The sequence below is a fragment of the Mauremys mutica genome, chromosome 7 (genome assembly GCF_020497125.1).
Source record: "Mauremys mutica isolate MM-2020 ecotype Southern chromosome 7, ASM2049712v1, whole genome shotgun sequence".
NCBI classification, from domain to species: domain Eukaryota; kingdom Metazoa; phylum Chordata; order Testudines; family Geoemydidae; genus Mauremys; species Mauremys mutica.
This window is the reverse complement of record NC_059078.1, coordinates 120,194,065-120,219,041: the sequence shown is the minus strand read 5'-3', so window position 1 is coordinate 120,219,041 and position 24,977 is coordinate 120,194,065. Positions and strand designations below refer to the sequence as shown.

Below are 24,977 nucleotides of genomic sequence, written 5' to 3'. Positions count from 1 at the left end.
TAAACCATGTAAAAACATTAAGATTGCATATTTATCAAAACGTACTTCAAATGTGCCCACATAGAAATCGATTTTTTCCCCAATTGCTAGGTCTGCAAACTCTATCTGAAAATCAAACTGTTTCCCATTTCCCTTTTAAATTATCACCAGTAACAAAGTTCTTCCATCAGTACCTAAGTGATTATTTAGTTCACTGTGTACAAGGCAGAATAGAAACTATCTTGCTCTTCCAGAGTTTTATAGGCTCTGTACCCATAGAAGTGAAAATGTTGTGAGTAAAGTAAGCCAAACTGATTCAAACTGAGTGTGCAGAAATGTTAAATTGGTATGTGCCATTTTTACTGAGCTGCATTTGACTGCCATCCCACTTTGAAGTCCTCTCTATAAAGTAACAGCAAAACTTGACAATTTTATTGGATATATTGGAATGTGTACCAAAGGATGCAAAAATGGGTTTTCCTGCTCTCTGTTTGCCAAAAGAACTGGGTGTTCTAATTATATATAGGTTTTAGTGTAAATTGTGATTTTTGTGGGTGTACTTCATAGCACATAATGTCTAACTACCTGATTGAACCCTCAAATCAAGTATCTAGCTATTTACAGTGCTATGAACTGTCAAAACCAGGAGCCGCGTCTCAGAATCAGGTGCTATATTTCATAATTGGATCACCTTTCGTTTGTTACCATTGTTACCTTCCCCACCTCCCTCCACTTTTTACTTTTACAATACCATAAAATGTCCATAGTACCAATGAAATATTATTCCTGGAATATTTTCAAATCACATGTTCAGAGGCAAAAGGTCTTTGTAAATATAGTTGAATTCGTATTTACGCAGAACACAAAAGTATGCTAGGTGCCTCATAGACAGAATGAGACAGGTCCTTGCTGGCCTGCCTACAGTACCACATCAAAAATGCATTATTTACATTTTCACTTGTGTACTCATCACTAACTACTTCACTCATTTTTTACTCCACCCTCATCTCTCCCCTTCCCTGATAATGGTGGTGGTAAATTTGTGTTCTGGTAGTGCCGTTCTCCCTATACTCTGAAGCAGATCTTTTGTTATGCTCCCTGTAGGATGAGAGAATTTCTCCAGTGAAAAATTATCACCTATCTAGAACTCTCTCCCTCTCCCAAATCCTCCCCTCAATCCCATCCTAAATGCAAATGCACAATTTTCTTACCCCAAAAGAATGTTTCCCCAAACCAGTTCTTGCGCCTCTTCCTTGGAGTCTTGTTAGGGTATTTGTCGAAGGCTTTTTAAAAGTCTTAAATAAATCACGATGTGGCTACAGCTACATACAATGCATACAAATAAATCATGTCAATCGGTTTAACATACTCAAAGAATTGTAGTAGATTAGAGACAAGATTTTCTTTAACAGAAACAATGCTGATTTGTCACTGTCATATCACATGTACAGTAGAACCTCAGAATTTAAACACCAGAGTTATGAACTGACCAGTCAACCCCACACCTCATTTGGAACCAAAAGTATGCAATCAGGCAGCACCAGAGACCCCCTCCCCCCCAAAAAAAGAAAAAAAGGCAAATACAGTATAGTACTGTTTTAAAGGTAGACTACTAAAAAAAACTCAAGGAAAAGTAGCATTTTTCTTCTGCCTAGTAAAGGTACAAAGCTGTTATTAAGTCAGTGTTCAGTTGTAAACTTTTGAAAAAACGTTTTGTTCAGAGTTATGAACAACCTCCATTCCCAAGGTGTTTGTAACTCTGTGGCTCTACTGTACGTAAGCAGTTTAATAATTCTATTGTAATGGCCATTTCAATTACTTTAACTATTGCTGTATTAATGTTTTGCTGCTCTGTACTTCCCAGGGTCATCTAATGCCTTTTTTAAACTTAAATACTTTTGCTATCCTGTAGTTAATTCAGAAGTGCTGGGTGTATACCATCTGGTCCTGGTGAACTGTTGCCTTTCAAACTTGTTCCAGAACCATCTCCTCTTGACTCTTTAGTTTCTGGCTGTACTTTTTCTTTATTACCTGAAAAAGTAGATTCTGAATAGGTATTTCCCCAACATCTTGTATTTGAGGACTGATGTAAAGAAATAACTTAGTTTCTCTGCAATATCCTTGTCTTTCTTAATTGCTTCCTATACTCCAGCAGACTCAGCAGTTGTCTTCTTGCTTCTAAATAGGCTTAAAGATTGCTTTGTTTATTTTTATGAAGGACATAAAATTAGGAGGCTTTTGGTTACTTGCTCTTCAAAATTACTCTTAACTTCAAATTTCCACCTTACATTTTACTTGCTATAATTAATATTCCTTTCTGTATCCCTCACTAGGGTTACGTTTCCATTTTTTGTGGGATACGGGGGTAGGTCTACATTGCAATTAAAGATCCATGGTGCAGCTGGGTTTACCCTGGTTTAATGAATATCTTGAAATCTTGCTTTTAGTTATATTCTGCTCTAGCCTCAGAAACGAAAGAAATGAAGGTCAGTAAAATTGCCCTGAAGGATGACACCGAGGAGAGCTTTTTTTTTCCTTTTCACCTAGCTGTTGAATTGTTAGTTCTTCCCCATGGGAAAGATACCAACGGAAAAAATACAGCTGAACTCTGTAAACTTCCTAATGTCAACTGTAGAAATCTGCCTCTAAGGTGGGACTCCAGCTTAGTCTCCATATCTAGCAAATCTCCATTCCATTGAGGTCACAGTGATGAATATTGGAATAGAAAAATGCAAAAGTGATAGTGAGTCAGATTGTGTGCATGAGAAGTATGAAGAACCAGAGGAAAAGTCTTGGGGTGGTGAAGTCAAGAAAGCATTTCAGTTTGCAAGTCTGTTACTTAGTCTAACCTTGCGCAGTCCTTTGATCTCATTTTTATTACATTTTTCCATGTTGCTGGTATAGAACTGTCTTGCATAAAAAATGTTGATACTAATCGTTAGAGATAAAATGTTGCATTTTATAAAATGTCTACTTTTTGGTTTAGCACACAGATCAATACACACAATTTCTGCTTGCACCTGTTCAGTCTCCACCAGTGTAGACAGTGGGTGTAGCAGCTGCACTGGTGTAGTTAATCATCCTCCTAGCTCCAGCTCATAATACTGTGTCCCACTACTCAATGACACTTCAGTTCAAGGGCTGTCCAGTACTATCTTCCATTTCATTTCCCCCTTTCAGCGGATCTGACAATACAGAGGAATTTATTTCGTGTGTACAGGAACCTCTTTTCCCCATTCCAGGAATTGTGACTGCAATCAAGGTGTGATGTTCCTTGGGAAATGGGTTTGATGACATTTACCGATAATTTCCTAATTTCCCTGAATTTTTCAACCTTCACTTGAAAGTAATTGATTTCTTTTGTTACATGCTGCACTCATACAAGCTCCCTTTACCTCAGGTTTCAGGTGGGAAACAATTTTGGAGTTCTAGTATATCCTCCTTCCTCCTTGTTGAGTGCTGTAATTAATTCATATTGTAAGTTAGGAAGATCTTAAATTAAACTCAAAGAAAATATTATTCAAGTTCTCTTAAAATATGCATGAAATCCATTTATACAAATGCTATAATCATTGTGCAGAAAAATGATAAAACAATTATAACTGTGACCATTCACCTAAAAGGCTAAATTCTTTCTACTCAGTATGTTTTCCACATAAATTACATTTATTAATCAAAACCATTAGCTTGTATTTCTTTGTCTGTTCCTTAGGGCGGTCAGAAATAAATGGTAAAAGGTCCGTTCTATCCACTATAATGATGCACTCAAATCCAATAGTGGGGGAGAGGGGGGGAAGTATGTCGTGCTGAAGTTATACAATTACTTTGTAATACTTTCTAGGGTCAGGACATTTTTTATCTTTAATGTATCTCGTATCGCTTTCTGGGTAGACTAGATTATTTTGCTTTATTCTGCAGTCAGTGAACCTAGTGAGGGATTAATAAATACCACAGCTATGGAAAATATTTGTAATCTGTTGCTGGCGCTAGTGAACATAGATTCATTTTTTAAAAATATAAACTTGAAAGCAATACAACTTGATACACTACTTAAGACATTAACTGATACTAAAATGAAAAGATATCACTAATACTAGCACTGTCCTCTTCCTTGTACTGTCCAACAAGAGCTCTTTATTCTATTGCTATGTCATCTGGTCCAGGATTTATCATGTAGTAAAGGATTTCAGAATTTCAATCTGCTTAAATATGGGAAGAGATAGAATGGACAGTCACAAGATTTAATACAGTGGAAAAGGAGCTATATTGCAAATTGTGTATACTGCCCAAGGTTATTTTCCGCAGTGAATTTTGGCAGGAGATACTGAACCCTGTTTGATATTGAAATAACCGCTCTCTCTAATTTAATATTAATCTCTAGATGTGTATGTATATAATACATATGTACATACTAACAAAATTATATCTATCTATAGATAGATGGATAAAAAACAAAGCTGCATTCTGTTTTTTGAGTAACTCAAACAGTTAAAAAATTCTGGATGTAGGACATGTTAGTTGGTCTCGTTGTCATGACAGGTATTCAAAATCAGCCTTACATGGGACTCAGGTTTCAGCCTTAATTATGGAGACATTATTAGTCTTTTCATAATAACAATATGAGTGTCAATCAGCACTTACGTGTGATTTTGTCATGCTGCTTTTATAACACATACTGTGCATGAGAAGATGATGGTGAGGTGTTTGCTGCTCTTTAGACTTTACGGACATGTTTAAAAAGAAGACATTTTGGCATCTTCTCAAAGTACTTTATTTCTCTGAACATTTATATGAACAGTCTACTAAGTTTACCTTCTAAGAATTTGCAGAAAGTGAGCATTTAAAATTTTTTGAAGCTATTGGGGAATTGAACATTAACTTTATAAGGGAGATTATTTTAATTATGGAGAAATTTTAGTCTCTCCATAATGCATTTTATATGAAAATTGCTCCCATTTAGTGGATTTCTCTATCAAGAGAGCTGATGCACAGAATGATTCTTCACCCCGCCCCCAAATAATGGCACTTGCTCAATTATTTTACTAATCCTGCCCTTGTTTTTGAGATGACCTTTCCATGAGACCAGCCAGCACTTGTTTAGCAGGTCACTTTATACTCTATTTAGTATATTGTTTGTGTTTTATCTTAGCCACTAGATGTAGCTGAAAGAGTAAGTTTATTTCAATTTGGATTATTCGTATATGAGTAGGTTTTCTTCCTAAAACAATCATTTGCATCTCTTGGTGACTTATAGTGTCCAAAATATTCTTCAGGTGTGGAAGTGATTCTGGATCTTCCTCAAAAAGTAATGGGAACATATCAATTTTCCATGCATTAAAATATTGTCTCCATAAGGCTAATTTCATTCTCTAATAATCAGATCCGGATGTTTGTAACTCACATGTTTGTGTTTGTTTGATTCAGATACCCAACGTTTCAACAAAGTAATCCAATTTAGCACCAGGAATCATGTGAGAACCAAAAAAGTTGATTCTTCTAGTCTGAATATCATTGAGTTCTTAGCTCACCAGTGTTTCTCCTCTTAGTTCCTACAGAATCTTTCTTTGAGAGAGAGCCATCTTCTGTATGCTTTAATGCTCTGCTCACAATTATCTCCCTGACAAGGCAAAGATCCAAGAATTCAGTTATATCCTGATGAAATGTATCATCTTCACAACTTAGTTCACTGGGCACAGTTTAGGCTATGAGAAATTCTTCGTGAAGAATGCAGTGAGATATTGTTACTGTGATAGATTTTTCACTACTGACACAAATCCCTTTACATTTTCTGTTATCAGAACTACTCTATGCAGATGGCAACATATTTGGGCCAGAGAAATGTTTGTTCTTTCAGCTAGCTATTTGTCATAACAACGGTTGACTCCATTTGTTCATTCTGGCCCTCCTTTCAAGAGAACTGCTGTTGGAAAGCATCTGCGTCCACAAAGCAAATGGTTCAAATAGACTCGTAGAATTTAAGGTCAGAAGGGACCATCATGATCATCTAGTGGAACATGCCCACTTATGGCTGTTGACTTATTCAGTTGATTTCTTATAGCATCTCTGTGTTCTCCGTTGTAGTCAGTAGATGTGTATTCAATCCACCCAGTGCATTGATCTTGGGCAGTGGTACTCTACCACTTATATTAGCTTATATTAGCTGCCAGAATCACTTCCAGTGTTTTTTTGTTTTGTGTTTTTTCCATATCAGTAAGGAAAGCATCTCCAATGTGAGAATTTTTCCCTTTGCAATGAAGTGGGCAAGAAGGGAAACTTAGTTTTGATGCTTCATCAGGATCTTTCTGCTGAGTTGTATGTCAATGTAGACTGACAAGAGTAAGAATGTAACAAAGATTTAAAAAGTTCACGTCTCTGTAACCCCTTCACCCCAAAAAAGGTGATAAAATGATATTGCACTTTATTTTGGACCATCACATGGTTTGACAGCTTCTCACCACATGCTCTATATGCTACACCACTACCTCGATATAATGCCACCCGATATAACACGAATTTGGATATAACGTGGTAAAGCAGTGCTCCGGGGGAGCGGGGCTGCGAACTCCGGTGGATCAAAGCAAGTTCAATATAACACGGTTTCACCTATAACGCGGTAAGCTTTTTTGGCTCCCAAGGACAGCGTTATATCGAGGTAGAGGTGTATGTAGAACTGAAGGCCTAACAGTGGTCATTATACTGTGTTTACTATACTGTCTCTTGAAATTCCTTTCCTCAACTCACTAAACAATGTCATGATGTCATCCACTTCCTATTCTAAAATCTGATTTATACAGGGCAACAGCCTTCACTCAGTTTTAGGATTCAGTTTACTTACTTGAAATAAAGATCTGTTGCACATGTCATTTGTACCAACAGTTTGTCTAAAATAAAACCTGTCTTTAATCCCACACAAGCAAAAGCAGCATGATCTTCATCTATAACTATCTGGAATTGAGTTAGAATGCTAGATAGGCACTGACACTTTTCTCCCAAGACTCAAAATCCAGATATTCCTAGCATCCAAGGCAGCCATGTCCAAACAAAATGAACTGTCTGTATGTGTTGTTACAACCACGTGTGTGTCTTTTGCCACAATTCTCTGTAGGTGCAAGGAATGGAGTGGAGAGAATGTTGCTCCCCAAGTCAAAGTGTTCCTCCAGCTTCAGCAGATATACTTGACCCTTCCCTCCCACAACTGGCCCTGGAGGATGAGAATTAAATATGATGAAATGGAATGTGCCATAGCATGAACTTGACTTCGTCATTGAGACATAACAGTAAAGTTATAGCCACAGAACTTGAATCTTGTTCCAAACCTAAGCTTTGCTGATCATAAATTAAGAACTAGTGCCCTAAAATGCTGCCAGCATTCTCTGATTACCTTTAATAACACCTGCAGTATGGTATAAAAACGGGTTAGTGTTCTCTCCCTTCTCTTTATATTTTGTCATTTAAAAAAAACAGTATGTCCCAATAGTCTAGAAGGGGCACTATAGGACGTTATTGTTGCCTACTCTTGCTCTTTCATTCTCTTCTGTGTGTGTATTGTGGGATTGCTGCTCATTGCTCATGTATTGCTGGGTTCACTCCTCTCTTGATTGTTTCCATTGCAATGCTCATTGCTTATAATACATGCATAAATTGAGTGCATATCCAGTCATGCAGGAGCACCATAAACCAGGGTTGGCCAACCTGAGACTGAGAAGGAGCCAGAATTTACCAATGTACATTGCCAAAGAGCCACAGTAATACATCAGCAGCCCCCCATAAGTTCCTCCCCTGCCGTTCCCTGCACCTCCTGCCCACCAGCAGCTCTGCCGATCTGCGTCTCCCCCTCCCTCCGTCCCCACACCTCCCAATCAGCTGTTTCATGGCGTGCAGGAGGCACGGGGAGGGGGAGGGGAAGGAGCAAGAGCATGGCAGCTCAGGGGAGGGGGCTGGAAGGGATGGAGTGGGGGCAGAGCCAGGGGTTGAGCAGTGAGCACCCCCCCAGCACATTGGAAAGTTGGTACCTGTAGCTCCAGCCCCGGAGTCAGTTCCTAGACAAGGAGCCGCATATTAACTTCTGAAGAGCCGCATGTGGCTTCGGAGCCACAGGTTGGCCACCCCTGACCATAAGCAATACTTTCACACTTGATGTGAGACTATTTTGGGGAAGTGCAATGAACATAGACAGTATAGTGTGGGATTTGGTGACAAAATACTATTTGTACTATGTACCTCTGAGTTGTGTAGATCTTTGCAGCGCATAAGAGTGATACAGGCTGAGAAAATCAGAATAAAAAAAGTGTGAATAGACAACATGCGTTCTTTGCAAGTCTTTTGGTGAATGGGTCAATGAAACTTTATCCTTGCAGAGATTTGTGCCCGATTCTTACCTCCCATACATCAGGGTAAATCAGGTGTGAAGTTTTGCTGGTGTAAAACAGATATAAATCAGAAGAGAATCCAGGCCCTTTTTCTTTAAGACTTAACAAATAAGATTTTATTTCAACCTTCCTTACATTTTTAGCTATTATTGAGTATTTAAAATACATTATTCTGTAGGAATATGTTTCCTGTTTAACTTAACAAACATGCCATTTTAAGTCTCAATCAGCAGTAGTTTTCTTGGTTTTCCAGCTTGTCAGCAAAATAATTGGTTCTGTTTTGATGTTTCACAAGCTATTTGTTCTTTGCAGCCTGAAAGTAATTCTAGGTGGTGGTTTCTCTATATGTAACTTACTGTAATGAATTTTTCAAAATTCAGTACAAACTGCTTTCCTCCATGATGTTCCTAGCTTTGATTAAGCTGAAAGGGATGAATAATGAGAATAACCAAGCTCTTATACTTCTCACAGTACCAAATCAAAAACAGGGATAGCTGGCATGGTCTTTTTGAATACGCTGAGATTCATTCAGATAGCTGGAATCTATACTTTATGCTTTCGAAGGATGCTGATGCGGTTTTGAATTTGACTGTACTAGATTGTGATCCTGGTACATCAGAAATATTTTGCAGCCGTAAATTTAAGGTACACACAATACTTTGTTTTAAAACCGTAGCTGTGTATATCTGACCATTTATTTTTACTTCCATGTTGTAGTTTTATTTGGTGGAACTAGACATTAAAAAAAAGTGTGTTTTGGTGTGTTCACAGGTGAGTTGTGTAACCTCATAACTCTGGATGTAGCGCACAATCAGCTTGAACATCTTCCAAAGGAGATTGGAAATTGCACACAAATCACCAACCTTGACTTGCAGCACAATGAGCTCTTGGACCTACCAGAAACCATAGGTATGTGGAGGTGGTGTTGGGGAGAGAAATCACTGCTTTCCAAATGTTCAAGTCACTGAACAATAAGAATAGAAAATCTAAGAATAAAATGTGGACTGTAACTATAGAAGGGATAGGAATTTTGTTGTGGGCATTTTCACTATCAAGATCTCAAAGGGATATACACTTTCTAAAAATGTAAACTCTCTCTCAAACCCAAACACTGTTAATTCTAGCTATTGTAAGAGGTGGTCTACACTTGAAAATTAGGTCAACCGAGCTATGTCGCTCAGAGGTGTGAAAAAACCCACATGAGTGACGGACTTATGCCAACCTAAATCCCCTTCTTGACATCGCTAGGTCAACAAAATAATTCTTCCATTGATCTAGCTAGCACCTCTTGAGGTTCTCCGATTGGTGTAAGTAGTGTCTACACTACAGCTGTGTTACGATAGCATTTTAAGTGAGAACATACCCTGAGAAGAGTGGTCTAAACATGAGGCTGAGAACAAGAAATTCCTGGGTTCTAAACCTGGCTCCGACACCACTGTTTTCTGTGACCTGGGGTGAGTCACGTAACCTCTGTCTTAGATTTCCCATTTATAAAATAGGAATACTGTTTGCTTATCCACCACATAGTGAAATTGAGTAGTGAGTTGTTCATGTTAATAAATCTATTTGTAGATGAATGGTGCCACAGAAGTGCTAAAAATTATTAGTTTAAGGATAACGTTCTGGGTTGTATTTCAGTATTTGCTTTGAGTAGAGAAAAATAGAGAAGACTCACAGAATCAATTTCAAGTACTAATTTATTCTTTGTATTTTCTACTTTTTAATAATATAATTTGAAAATCCACTTCCAAGTTCCCAAATGTACCATCTCGCTCAGTAAAATACAGGTTTTGATGTTGGGATTGTGGGAGTAAGAGTACTGAAATAAACTGATTCTTCCCTAGTTGGCTTCAGAAGCTCATATAGGACTGCACAGGTGAGGACTTTTCTTATTTATTTAAATCTCCATTGAACAAATGGTAGAATAAAACCAGTTGTTTAAAAAACACAGCCCATCATGGTTGTAAGCTTTCAGCCTTGTTGAGGGGGCAAATAAAAGACAAAACTGCACCACTTGGGCAACATCTAATATTAATAGAGCATTTCAGTATTATTTTTATTTATAAAATTGGGAAATAAATGGGGGGATGAGGGGCAGAAGAGTGAAGAACCATTTAGAAAGACACCAGCTATTTTTAGTAACAAATTGTTGACCAGGAAGATATTTGGCCTTTTTACCCAGAGAGCTCTACCTGAATTGAGCGTACATGGATGAAATACCCACTGTTGCTGAATTTCATCTTGTCCAGTTAATTTTATATTTAAAAACTAGGAGACATCTTTCCATCTGGAATTTGCATCCGATTGCAGAATTTGTAAGCATAGCTCTAACTTTAACTCGTTTATCAAGATTGGCAATGTCACTACCAAAATAAAATTGTCCTAACTTCAGTCTGCAGGTGTAGTGCTCTTTGCTCATGTCAATCAGATTTTGTAAATTGTCAGTATACATTAGGAAGGTAATTAGGATTTTTGGAAAGGTCAAGCCTTGGGTCTTCAAAATTGTTAAGGGCTAGAGTAGAAAAAAGTGCTGCCAAAGTGATTTAGAATAGGAGGAAATTTAGAGAAAGGCAACAATGTTTCAGGCTGCAAGGATTGATTTATGTCAAAGATTAAAAATAGCAAATACAAGTAGCTTGGTTAACTAAAGAAACTAAGAGGGTACACACATGTACAAATATCTGAGGGTTATAAACACCAAGAAAATGACAGGAACTAGGATGGTACAAGAGGTAGAACTAGAGAGTCTCATACTTTGTGGCTTCTGTAGGCTGAGCTCATTTGGCAAACCAAAGGGTCCTTGCATTTTTCGTCTCTCTCTCTCTCTCTCTCTCTCTCTCTCTCTCTCTCTCTCTCTCGAGACACACACACACACACACACCCCTCCCTGTGTATCACCATCCCATTCCCCTCTGTTTCAGAGACTCCTTACAATTTCCCCCACCCGTCCATGCCTGGGACTCTGTATCTGACACCCTCCCTCCCCCATTATGAGGGGGGGCTCCATGTGCACCCCTTGCCTCATGGCAGCAGTTCTGTCTTGCCTTTCCCCCCAGGCTAAGGGTTCTGTGTAGTCCCTTCATACAAGCTCCCCCATGCTGCCTCCTTTCCCCTCAGTGCCAGGGACTCTGTGCACTCCCTCCAGAACTGTTGTTTTTCTTTCTTGCTGGGAGAGAAGTTACTTAAGCTGTGTCTATGCTGTGTACCTTACAGCAGCACAGTTGTGCCGCTACAGCCATGCTGCTATAAGGTACGCAGTGTAGCCGCTCTTTGCTGGCAGGAGAGAGCTCTCCTGCCGGCAAAATAAAACCATCCCTGATCAACAAAAGTTTTAACAAGAAAAGTGCAGTGTAGATGGTCGTAGGCTGTCAATGTGTGTTAAACCAGGGGTTCTCAAACTGGGGGTTGGGACCCCTCAGGGGGTCGCAAGGTTCTTACATGGGGGGGGGTCGCGAGCTGCCAGCCTCCACCCCAAACCCTGCTTTGCCTCCAGCATTTATAATAGTGTTAAATATATAAAAAGCATTTTTAATTGATGGGGTAAGGGGGTTGCACTCAGAGGCTTGCTATGTGAAAGGGGTCACTAGTAAAAATGTTTGAGAATCACTGTGATAAACTCTATTAGGAATCTGGTCAGAGCTAAAATAGGAGTATTGTTATGCTGGAAGGCATTCATGAGTGCTATCCACCAATTCTTTGATCTGTAGGCCATTGCAGAGGTGCTTGAGGCTGTGGCAGTACTAAACGGATGGCCAGGGAGCCATGTGTCTCCATTTTTCCCTTTTCAGTTTTCTGACTTTTCCCAAAATCAGTAGGGTTCTGATAATTGATTTTGAAATTGATCAGATGCAGTATTAAAAAGTTACAGAGAAATGCCTTTAAACTGAGTGTATGGCCTTGCAATCTCAGCTAAGTAAAAGCATCAGATTAAATTAAGGCCTCAATCCACAAAATGCATAGGCAGATATTTAAATTTAAACACATTAGTAATCCCATTTAAATCGGTACTTAAAGTTAAGCAAATGCCTAAATGCTTTGGAGGATCAGAGCCTCAGACAGGAAAATTAGGATGAATATTAGTAAAAGTTCCTGACAATGAGAATTATAGGCATAATCTCCCAAGCGAGAGGGTGGAATCCTCATATCCTAGGACATATGAAGCTAGGCTAGACAGAGCACTAGAAAGTGTACTGTATGAAACAATTCTGCATTAACAGAGGAGGATTGCAATGACCTAGGCCTTGTCTACATGAGAAAGGTGCACTCGTTTAACATAAATTCGTTTTTAAAACAGTGCAGATCCCTGTATGAACACTTGTTTCAGAATAAGAGCAGTTTATTGCAGTTTATTAAATTAATTTGTAATTGATTTAAGATAAACCAAAATAAGTGTACATAAAGCCTTTTGAAGTAGTTTAACTAAATTGCTTTAAAATGACACCTTAAGTTAAGCTGATTCAACTTTCTTGTGTAGATAAGCACTTAATATGCTCTCTAATTTACGGTTTCTGTGAATTCTTAGCATTTTTCTAATTGACCTGCTCTTTTGTAGTGGAAACACATAAGAGTTAGGAAACCTGGATTCTGTTCCTGGCTCTGCTACTGACTGGATGTGACCTTGGGAAAGTCACATAAGTACTCTGGGCCTAACTTTTCCCCTTTGTAAAAGGAAAAAAATTATTTGCTTATGTAAAACACTTTAAGATAACAAAACATGTTCTGTAAGCAATAAGTATTATTTCTGCACTACTACGGGTTATCTCTTTTTACTAACAGTGTTTTCTGGTGTTTCTCAAAGCTATTATAGTTATCATTTTCCTGTTCGTTGGACTTTTTTTTGTGGGAGAGGGCTCTCTGTCCATTTCTTTTTAAAAAATATATGAATGTTTTAGGAGAAAGCCCCCCCTCCGTTGCTCTTCTGTAGCTACACTTCTGTTCCTTAAGTATGTGGCCAGTAAACAGTTGCTGCTGTTTGATTTTAACATTTTTATGTTTGTGTGTCCAGTAGACTACCTTTATCTTGTTGTATTATTTTTGCACTTTCTACCAATAAATGCTCTTCTAATTGACATCAATTATGTCTCAAAGATTTCTACACAGATCTTAGACATTTTAACTGACATATAAATTCCAGAAAATGAGCTTGGATATCTTAAAGTTCTTTTCTTCACATCACCCTAATAGAAACTCGTCATTTAGTACTTCTAATGTATTTGTGATTCTCTAGCCTTAAGTATGTGGTTCATTCTTTAGAAAGAATTAAAGTAAAAGAATGTATTCATTCTTTTTTTAGCCTTTGATTTCGTCAATATAAAGAGTGTGTTAGAAAGGTTGCTGAGTGGAGTTATATTTAAGATAAATTTCTTTCTGCCTTAGCAGCCTGATGGAAACTATTTTTAAGAGTTAGTAGCAGTTTACCACCTAGAGAACTATGGAAAGAAATGTCTCCTTTTAAATAGGCTAATACCTATGTGTTATAGGTGAACACCTTCCCTAGCTGTTCTAGGCTATTAGTGTTAATTTCTGTGCAAAATATTGATACACTATATTGAGAGATCTGTTGAAAGGCAATCATTAAATTTCTCAAAGCGATGTGTAAAACTTACTTTAGAATAGGCTACATGGAAAGACCATGCTTACAGAAGATAGTCTTAAGAGGATATGAAAGAATCACACAACGTTTAGATAATCAGTTTATACGTTAATAGAAGTGGGAAATTACTGGCAATGCAGTTGAAGTAGCTTGGGCCTCTTGTAGGCATGCAGTTTACTGAAAAAGTGATACTGCAGTAATCTTTAGTATGTTGCTGTCAATGAATCAACTCCTCATCTGCCAAAGATGGTTTTTCTGTACATTTTCTTGATAGTTTAAGTTTTGCAATGGCATATTTTTGGCTTTTAAAGGCATTTTTGTAGCCTTTTAAAGTTACTTATGTTCTTTCTCTAAACATATTGCTGTACCTGCATGGTGCTTATCTCTACAGAACATCAGTGCTTTGCAGCTCTACAGTCTGCCAAATCAGATGTTGACTGGTGGAAGATAACACTGCACTGTGCTAACTGTTGTTGATTTTAGTCTGATTATATTTTTGCACCAATGGAAAAAAAAATCTCTATCAGCCATTATCAGTCATATATAAGTATTACTGATCGAGGATGAATCTGTCGTTCAGAATGCATTATTTGTTGCTATATAAAATAAAGTTCAGAATAAGTCCATAAGTTCTGGGGGTAGTTGTGGGGGGAACGAAACTCCACTGATTGATAATGATCGACCTACATTTATGCATAGTACAAAAGAGGCAGTCTTAGCCAGTTCAGCAACAGTGGCTTTATTTCTTAGTCATGACGGTTTTGGTACAACATTAAAGCAAGTTGTGGCTTGATTTTTAGATTATAGCTTGTTTTGTGGTTAGAATAGTTCAGTGAGAGAGTTTTAGCACGGAGATACAGATGCAGTGAATCGTCTATGGCTTTGGAATCCAAAGTCTGGCTTGCTTTATTTCAGATGTGTTGTTTTTTTTTTCTAGGCTGGAGAATTTTCTTTCTAACTTTTTAATCTCTCCTCTTTTTCTTAGTTATCCCCCCACCTCTTCCCCCCCACCGTGACACTTACCTGGTGGTTGGATGTGATGAGTGTTTCTTGCAACATCTACACATTGCCAGGTTCCAGCATATTTGATGTCTAAGCACTGTTGAAGTTTCACTGATTTAGTCAGTGCAAAAAACCTAACCAAAGACATCTGTTAATCATAAATAACTAATTTAGAATCAATCTGTTGTAACAATTTATTTTGCCTTTCCAGTTTGCTAGGTCTGTCTTCCCCCCCCCCCCCCCCCCCCCCGAAACATCTTTCAATGGAATCCTATAAGAGGGAAGGTTTGTCAAGTTTTGTATTTACTTGCTGGGTGTTTCTTGGATAAGAAGCATTTACTGCTTGGTTAGCTAGCTGAGCCTTGTCTTACCGCAGACAGCTTTCTGGATGTGCTGTAAGATTTCTAATAAAAACAGAAAACTCTAAAGGAATGTTTCCTCACAGATTAATAGGACTGTACTGGAATGTTGAGGAGTTGCTAGCGAAAGGGCATAATTGTAATGGAGAGTGAGGGGAATGGTAGGGAAGGAACTACGCAACATCCAAGATTTAAAAGGGCAGCAAAGCCAATTTAGTCACTGTGTATAAGTGTATAATTTTTGTTTCAAGTAACGCTTTCTTCTAAGTGCACTTTTGTACTATAACAAATGGCAATTTAGATATTAGTTATCAGGAAATGACTTAATGTCTTGTTCTACAGATATTGGCTTAATGCAGTCATATCAGTATTTTCTGTTGATTGAAAATAGTAAATTACTTTACATGTAGATCACTTCCTGTAAGAAAAATGTGCTTTGTGTGATAGCCTAGCATTTTCCAAGTACCATAAAGCAAAAGAGACAGTCTAGAGTCAAAATTAAAATAGCTATGATACAATGTGATTTTTTTTATATGAGCCAATGTTTTGTGCTGAAGAAATATTTGGGAAATGTACAGTTTATCTAGTTTTAGTTACGAAGTGTCTTATGCCAACTTGCAGTAATGTTAACTTGGGGGAAGCATCCAAAAGAGACGTAAAATGAGGTAAAGAACAATTTAGTGGACCTTTAAACCAGAGGGAAGTAAAGCATTTAAATTAACTGGCCATTGAATTACAAGATTTTTTAAATTGTTCACTAAATACCACATTACAATTATAATTTCTCTTCAGCAAACTTAAATAGTTTCATCCCCTAAATGTAAATTTAATAGTTTTCTTATTTTTAAAAAAGGTAAAAAAGTTATCTGAGGGAGAAATTCAACAGGTAACATTAGAATTCAGGTAAGAAATCATTTAAAATTATTTTTCTATATCTACAAGCTTTCTCACCTACTTTAATCATTCTACAGTTTTGTAAATGTTGTTCTAAAATGTGTTTAGTTTGATCATAGTAAGATATGTCATATTTATGAATATTTAGAGCAACAGTCATTTTAATAGGAAAAGGATAGTGAGTTGTAAGTGGAGTAGTGGTAGCTCCAAAATGATTCTTTAATTAATAGCATCAAAAGATACATTGCTGGATACATTTTCCATTTTCTGATACTGGTGTGATTTCTAAATGCTAGTCCAGGAGTAAAAAGAGATGTTCTGAAATTAGACTCCAGGCTGTACTCCATTGTATTTGAGCCCAGTGCTAAAATGGCAACTTACATGGAACCAAATATTTTGGGAAGAGGCATTAGCATGTGAGACAGTTGAAATTCTGCTGAAAGCTACTTCAGGGTGTTAGAGGTAAAATCTGAGGTTAAAACTTTAACACTCACTGTTGCACCTTGATTAAATAAGAGGGATGAGTGAATACCAAGTAAATACAGAGAAACAAAATTGAATTACTTCACTGTAGGTCTGAAATAGCGTTACTAAACTTTAATGATTATTAATTCATTTGAAATGCTAAGAGGAAGAAGTCCTGGCTTGTGTTTTACAATTTGCTGCAGAACACCATAATGTATATCCTAAAGCATTTTGTTATTGGATCCATCACCCATTTCCAACTTTGAAATGGAAAAATTAAACTTTCCACATTTTATCTAAAAGGAATCTCCCAATGCAAACAAATTAGAGTGAATACTTACATACTATTCTTTTGTATAAATCAGATTGACTTCTGGTGTCTTAACTGTGGTTTACTAGCTCTGGATTTCATTTGCTTTGTGTGTATATGCTTTTAACATTCTTTATTTCCCATATTATTCATGTTGGCCACTCAGGCCTGGTCTATACTACGAGATTAGGTCGAATTTAGCCACGTTAGGTCGATTTTTATAATGAATGCATCTACACAACCAACCCTGTTCCGCCGACCTAAAGGGCCCTTAAAATCGACTGCTGTACTCCTCCCTGCTGAGGGGAGTAGTGCTAAAATCGACCTTCCTGGGTCAAATTTGGGGTAGTGTAGATGCAGCGCTGTGCAATTCGATGGTATTGGCCTCCGGGAGCTATCCCAGAGTGCTCCAATGTGACCGCTCTGGAAAGCACTTTCAACTCTGATGCCAGGTACACAGGAAAAAGCCAGGCACACAGGAAAAGCACTGGGAACTTTTGAATTTCGTTTCCTGTTTGGTCAGCGTGGCAAGCTCAGAAGAATTGCAAATGAGCTTCAGCATGGAGTGAATGAGAGACCCTGGATCTGATTGCTGTATGGGAGAAGAATCTGTGCAGGCAGAACTCTGATCCAGCAGAAGAAATGCTGATATATATGCCAAAATCGCACAGGGCATGGTGGAGAGAGGCTACACCAGGGATGCACAGCAGCGCCACGTGAAAATTAAGGCGCTCAGGCAAGCCTCCCAAAAGACAAAGGTGGCAAACAGTCACTCTGGGTCAGAGCCCCTGACATGCTGCTTCTATGATCAGCTGCATGCCATTCCAAGGGGGACCATACCAGCGCCCCAACACTCTCCATGGACACCTGCAAAGTGGCAGTCTTACGCAACATGGATGAGGATTTTGTGGATGAGGAAGAAGAGGAGGAGGAGAATGTGCAACAGGCAAGTGGAGAATCCATTCTCCCCGGCAAGCATTACCTTTTCCTCACCCTGGAGCCAATACCCTCCCAGGGCCTATTGTTCCTGGACCCTGATGGCAGAGAAGGCACCTCTGGTGAGTTCACATTTGTAATGAAACTTCAGGAGTTAAAAGCAAAAGTGTTTTAATGTTTGATTTACCCTGAACAATTGGGATGCATTTGCAGCCAGTACAGCTAATGGAAAAGTCTGTTTATGTGTCTGGGGATGGAGTGGGAATTCTCCAGGGACATCTCCATGAAGCTCTCTTGGAGGTACTTTGAAAGCCTTTGCAGAAGGTTTCTGGGGAGAGCTGCCTTATTTTGTCCTCCATGGTAGGACACTTTACCACGCCAAGCTAGTAGCAAGTAGTCTGGAATCATTGCAGCACAAAGCATGGCAACGAATGGTCCTGGGTTTTGGTCACATTCATGCAACATTCGGTCTTCTGTGTCAGCCTCAGGAGAGTGATATCATTCGTGGTCACCTGGTTGAAATAGGGGAAGTTTTTTGTAAGGGGACAGTAATCTCCTCTGTTTGGTAATGCCCAACACATTAGACCCCAGGCATGCTGAGCTGTTTGCGCTTGGCTAAAAGGGATCATCTCGGAGAATAGCCACGCTGGGGGGGCAGGAGCGTGCTACACATTCACCCCAAAACCGCAGCCCCTCCTTTTAAACGGCAACCGCAGCCCCTCCTTTTAAATGGCAAACACAACCGGCTTTAGTTGCTATGGGAATGGAGGGCGCTGCAGTTTGAAACCATTCCCACACGTTATGAACGCAGAAGAAGTCAACCCCATGTACCCTTTTGCTTACCATGGCTGCCTGCAAACTGAATTCTGTTGCCCAGCCATGTGTGATGTGTCGCCATACTGACAGGTGTTCAATGTAAAAGGCAAAATGTGACCTTGTACCTAAAACACATGTGCTGCCTGCTGTGAATTTCTTGATTCACTGTGAAAGATTCCCCTTTTGTTCTCAGAAATGTATCTTCTGTAAAGTGAACTCTCCCTTTTTTTCCCCCTGCAGCTGTAAGTGTTTCTATGCTCCCCGCATCAACTCCATCCCTGAGGTTATCGCAGATTAAAAGGCGAAAAAAATGCACTCGCAATGACATGTTTTCAGAGCTCATGCAGTCCTCCCGCACTGATAGGGCACAGTTGAATGCATGGAGGCATTCATTGGCAGAGGCCAGGAAAGCAGACAGTGACCGTGATCGTAACACGCAGGAGGAGATGCTGAGGCTAATGGGGGATCAAATGGACATGATGAGGCATCTGGTGGAGCTGCAGGAAAGGCAACTAGACTACAGACCCCCAGTGCAGCCATTTTTGAACCGCCTGCCCTCCTCACCAAGTTCCATATCCTCCTCACCCAGATGCCTGAGAATGCGGGGGGAGGCTCCAGGCACCCTGCCACTCAACTCCAGGGGATGGCCCAGGCAACAGAAGGTTGTAATTCAAACAGCTTTGATTTGTAGTGTAGGTACAATAAGCAATGTGGCCTTGTTCTCCTCCCCCTCCCCCCCGTTATCAAACCCTTTGTACACCTGGGCTTCCTTTTACTATTCAGCATTGCCAGTGATCTCAAGTTTTTTTAAATAAATAAAGAATGAATGGATTCAGAACAATAGGGACTTTATTTCCTGTGCCAGCTGTGGTTGAAGAGGGGAGGGAGATTCGCTTAAAAGGAAGTACATTCACCAAAGGTGGCGGTTTTGCATCAAGGACAAACACACACTATTGTCACCCCGTAGCCTGGTCAGTCATGAAACTGTTTTTCAAAGCCTCTCTGATGCGCAGCATGCCTTGGTATGCTCTTCCAATTGCCCTGGTGTCTGGCTGTTCAAAATAGGCCATCAGGAGATCTGCCTCAACCTCCCACCCCACCATAAACATTTCCCCCTTACTCTCACAGATATTATGGAGCACACAGCAAGCAGCAATAACAATAGGAATGCTGCTTTCGCTGAGGTCTGACCTACTCCACAAACTGTGCCAGCGCCCTTTTAAATGCCCAAAGGCACATTCTACCACCATTCTGCACTTGCTCAGCCATAGTTGAACTGCTCCTTACTGCTGTCCAGGCTGCCTGTGTACGGCTTCATGAGCTGTGGGAGCAAGGTGTAGGCTGGGTCCTCAAGGATAACAATTGGCATTTCAACATCCCTAATGGTAATTTTCTGGTCTGGGAAGAAAGTCCCTTCTTGCAACTTTCCGAACAGCCTAGAGTTCTGAAAGATGCGAGCATTATGCACCTTTCCTGACCATCCCACGTTGATGTCGGTGAAATAGCCCTTGTGATCCAACAGTGCTTGCAACACCATTGAGAAGTACCCCTGGCGATTTATGTACTCTTTGGCTAGATGGTCCAGTGCCAACAAAGGGATATGCGTTCCGTCTATCACCCCACCCCAGTTAGAGAACCCCATTGCAGCAAAGCCAGCCACTATGACCTGCACATTTCCCAGAGTCACTATCCTTCTTAGCAGAAGGGTATTGATTGCCCTGGCTACTTGGATCACAGCAGCCCTCACAGTAGATTTGCCAACTCCAAATTGTTTCCCGACTGATCGGTAGCAGTCAGGTGTTGCAAGCTTCCACAGGGCTATCACCACTCGCTTCTCAACTGTCAGGGCAGGTCTCATCTTGGTATTCCTGTGCTTCAGGGTGGGGAAAAGCAACTCTCAAAGTTCCATGAAAGTGGCCTTACGCATGCAAAAGTTTGCAGCCACTGAGAATCATCCCATACCTGCAACACTATGCGGTCCCACCAATCTGTGCTTGTTTGCCAGGCCCACAATCGGCGTTGCACTGTATCAACATGGCCCAATGGCGCCATGCTATCTCAACTGCCACATCCCGTGCTTTCAGGAATGTCTGTGTCCTTGTCCTCCTCACAGTCTTCCTCGTGCTGGCGGCAAGATAATGCACAAGGTGTTCGTAGTGCTCACAAAAGCAGTGTACAGCTGAGCAGCCTCCATGATTGCCGTGCTATGGCGTCTGCACAGAAAAAAGGTGCAAAATGATTGTTTGCCATTGCTTCCAAGGAGGGAGGGAGGAGGGGATACTGATGACATGTACCCAAAATCACACGCAACAATGTTTTTGCCCCATCAGGCATTGGGAGAATTCCAGTGGGCAGCAGGGACTGTGGGATAGCTACCCACAGTGCACCACTCTGTGACTTGATGCTAGCCACGGTATTGAGGACGCACTCCGCCGACCTAATGCACTTAGTGGGGACATGCACGATTGACTGTATAAAATCGGTTGCTAAAGATTGATTTCTATAAAATCGACCTAATTTCGTAGTGTAGGTATGCCCTCATTCATCCTTGTAGGTTAGGGGATAGGATGTTTTTTTTCAGTCACTGGTAGGTACCATCAGATGATATTTATGGATATAGGAATCTAAGCTGTGACTCAGCATTTTTTTAAGTTTTTTTTTTGCAGTATGAAGAAACAAAACCCACAATAGATTATTTTATTCATGCAAGGAGGAGGCATCAGATGAAGCAAGAAAGATCTGAAGGAACAAGACAGAATAAAGAAAAGCAAGTCTGATATGGCTGCATATGTGTTGATGCCTTGCAGCAAGGGAGGTTTAGGTTGGACATTGGGAAAAATGTCAGGGTGGTTAAGCACTGGAATAAATTTCCTAGGGAGGCTGAGGAATCTCCATCATTAGAGATTTTTAAGAGCAGGTTGGACAAACACTTGTTAGGGATGGTCTAGTTAATACTTAGTCCTGCCATGAGTGCAGGTGACTGGACTAGATGACCTCACAAAGTCCCTTCCAGTCCTATGATTCTATGTTCAAAGCCTGAGTGATTGAACCACAAATCAAGTCTAGTTTTCATAGCTGAGAAAACATTCCAGAAGCGTGTGCCAGTGTTTTATGCCTGCCAACATTGTAAAAATGAAACACAAAATGTGAGTCCGGTTTTGGCTTTTGGGGTGCTTAATTATTTGTGAGCAGCTTGCTGATATCCACTGCATGTGCACACGCTTTGAAGGTAGCAGTCATTAATGAAAGTTATAAACTGGTGACCAGTTCATGAGTTTGCCCTCTTCCTTCCTTATTTCAAAATTACTTGGTCTATGTCATTGGCTTAAAAATATGGGGAGGAGTAGCCTTTTGCTGTATTCCTTGAAGTAACATTTAGTGATTGTGGATGGTGCCTGATTGACATCTGCAAAGACTAAAGTCTAATATCTGCAGAGTAAGTAAGCTTTAGACAGCTTCTATACTACACAGTGTGCCTAACCATGTTTAAACAAAGTACTGTAGCCTACGTATGCGTTAGGCTACCTCTAAACTATTCATCAGAAACCTGACTAGACCCTTTACACTTCACCATGAGCCAGTGGATTGACGGTTGCCAATAACCTCTGTTAGAAGGTGACTAAACACCATTTCCCAACTTTTTAGAAACACTTAGGTCTTGTCTGCTTTAAGTCTTGTATTCAATTGTAGCATCTTATATTGGCTGAACCTGTGTTCCTTTTCTTCCATGCTGCAACCTCACATTTTGTTCACTGAATTAAGTCCAGATGTCATATTAAGCATACTACATTTTTTGTAGCTTTTTATACTACCTCTGAAAAATGTCATGCAGTTTGACTTAACCTGTGCCCACAGTTCCCTGTTATGTTAAAGATGGCATCAGTTGCCCTTTCATACATGTGATCGCAATAAACACTCAGTAGAAAATGATCTATGAGTGAACTAGGACAAGGTAACAATGCATAATAATGCAAATACACATTTTAACACATGACTACTTAGAGAGTGTGATATCAAAATTAGCTGCAAAATGTCTATAAAAATTGCAGATTTTGTAATGTGCCCCCTTAACAATTTTGTTTAATAGATTTCAATGTTCTCTATGATGTATTCTCGGGGGGAGAGAACTATAATGGAAAGACTTTTTAATGCACAAGTTTTATAAACATAAAAAGCTTTGTATTTTAATGTAATTGTATGAAAGCCACTTGTTCCGGTGAACATATTTTATTTTATGTTGGTCTGAGTGCTTCCATAACATTAAAAAAAAATTCCAGCTGGATTCCAAGCTAACCTATAATGCATTAAGTTACATAGTGCAGAGTAATCATTACCCATTTTGTTGTGAAGCTTTACACTTTTGTAGTACTCTTCACTGAAGAGTCTCAAAGGGCTTAAAATAACTGAAGGTAGGGGAGACCATGTCTCTTCAAATTTTGAAATATTCTGAGTAGAAGCGGTACTGTTTCTCCTCTCTCAAAGAAAAACTGATAATGTGGGAGAAATGGAAAAACCACCTTAAATGGTCTTTCTGCAGAGCAGTAATATTTCTGCATGTGTGCATTTCTTGGTTCTTTTCGGTCCTTCCCTCATTGCAATTGGCAGACAGTAGCAGTCAATCTTTTTTCCCCTCTACGCATCTGAAAATGTCCTTAAAAGAGAATTATTTTATAATAACCTATTTAGATTTTTGTTTATAGTAGCATGCATTAAACTGAAATAATTTGTGGAATTTTTTCTGTGTTCTCCCAAGCAGTTTTTAAATTCAGTTTTGTATAAATTAAATAGCCACATCTTTGTGAAGCATGTAGTGTCTGGTTTTGTAGCCACCCTAATGAAGTGGTTGGGAATTCTGTGCTTCAGCTGCTGCAAAACTAGGACCCCATGAAAAGGAGTGGAGCCTGCTAAGAGGAATGTAATGCTCCTAATATTGACCAAATTTGCATTTAGTAAAACAGAACTGAAATAACTGGTACAAAGGTGGATGTCTAAAATCTGATTTCCCCCAAGGCAATATGAATCCTTCATGAAGAAAGTTAAGAAAAATAATGTGCAGGGGTTTTGTTAGGGTCGGCATCTTCCATTAGAAGAAAAGCTGAGGCTTAAATCATGCTTAACAAAAGTTGTATCAAAGAATCACAAAATTGGGAGTAAAAATATTAAGACATTTGCCATGGAGAGGAGGTGGAGGTATCTTTACTTGTTTATTGCTAGCTTGCTGCTTTTCCTATCTAATACTTCTCTTCAGTTTGATGCCAAACTGACATGCTCATAAATATCTAATGCTGCTCTCCTTTGAGACATTCTGCCTGCACACTGGCAGAGTCATGCCTAGAAGAATTGTTGAGGTACGGTTCTAGTGACAAATACAAGTGAACGTGAACCTAATCATTCTATAGTTGCTGTCCATTTTACATACTCATGCCAAATAAATCAAGTGGTCACATGCTGTTTTTGGTTTAGCTGTTGTTAGTGATCACGTCAGATGTTAGCCTGTCTGCAGTCTTACTCCCCATTTTAGTCTTTAAAAGGGATATAAACCCTCATACTCCCAACACAAGTCACACTAATTGAGGGGAGTTGGGAAGAAATTTCTCTTGTGGACAAGTTGCTCCATGATTGGGATTTCTTGAACCTTCTTCTGAATCGTGGTACTTGCCACTGGTAGAGACAGGATACTGGACTAGCAGGACCTCTAGTGTCTAGTAACTAGTGTCTGATCCAGTACTTCAATTTCTGTGGACCTTAAAATTCATTCTGATGACCATTATGCTTCTCCCCCCAAATCCCACTTCAATTCTAGTATGAGTTTAGTGTCTGTCTCAATGAACATGGTAAAAATGCTAAAATAGGTGTGCAAAGCATTAGGACCTCTTTTTCAGAGATTCTGAGCACCCACAACTGCAGTTTTAATTAACGGGAGCTCTGCATGCTCAACATCTCTGAAAGTCAAGCCCCATAACTCCAGCCATTCATGCGATCTACTGCTGAATTAATTTTTGGAATGGAAATGAAATGGGGGGGAGGAAGAAGATAGCAGACCTTAAACGTCACATTTTTATTACTATCAACCTCCTTGGATTGCAAAAAGCTTTAGCAGACTGGTGCAAATGCTATAAGAACCACTTAAGGTTTGACACTTACTGCTCCTGGACTAGCAACCAAATTGTTGGGCTCGGGAGAGCTGTGCATGCTGATGCAGTAGGCATATTGTGCACGGCACGATCAATACTAGTGTATGATGTATTGCAGCA

At 39.5% G+C, this 24,977-nt stretch overlaps 1 protein-coding gene across 3 annotated transcripts in view; it reads left to right on the top strand.

Annotated features, from left to right (window-relative positions):
- SHOC2 (SHOC2 leucine rich repeat scaffold protein) overlaps positions 1 to 24,977 on the top strand; it is a 107,786-nt gene that overhangs the window by 57,147 nt on the left and 25,662 nt on the right. For all 3 annotated transcript variants that reach the window (XM_045024641.1, XM_045024640.1, XM_045024639.1), the window contains one exon: positions 9,120 to 9,257. In XM_045024641.1, the coding sequence (XP_044880576.1) occupies positions 9,120 to 9,257 (138 nt within the window). The remainder of the gene's footprint in view (positions 1 to 9,119; positions 9,258 to 24,977) is intronic.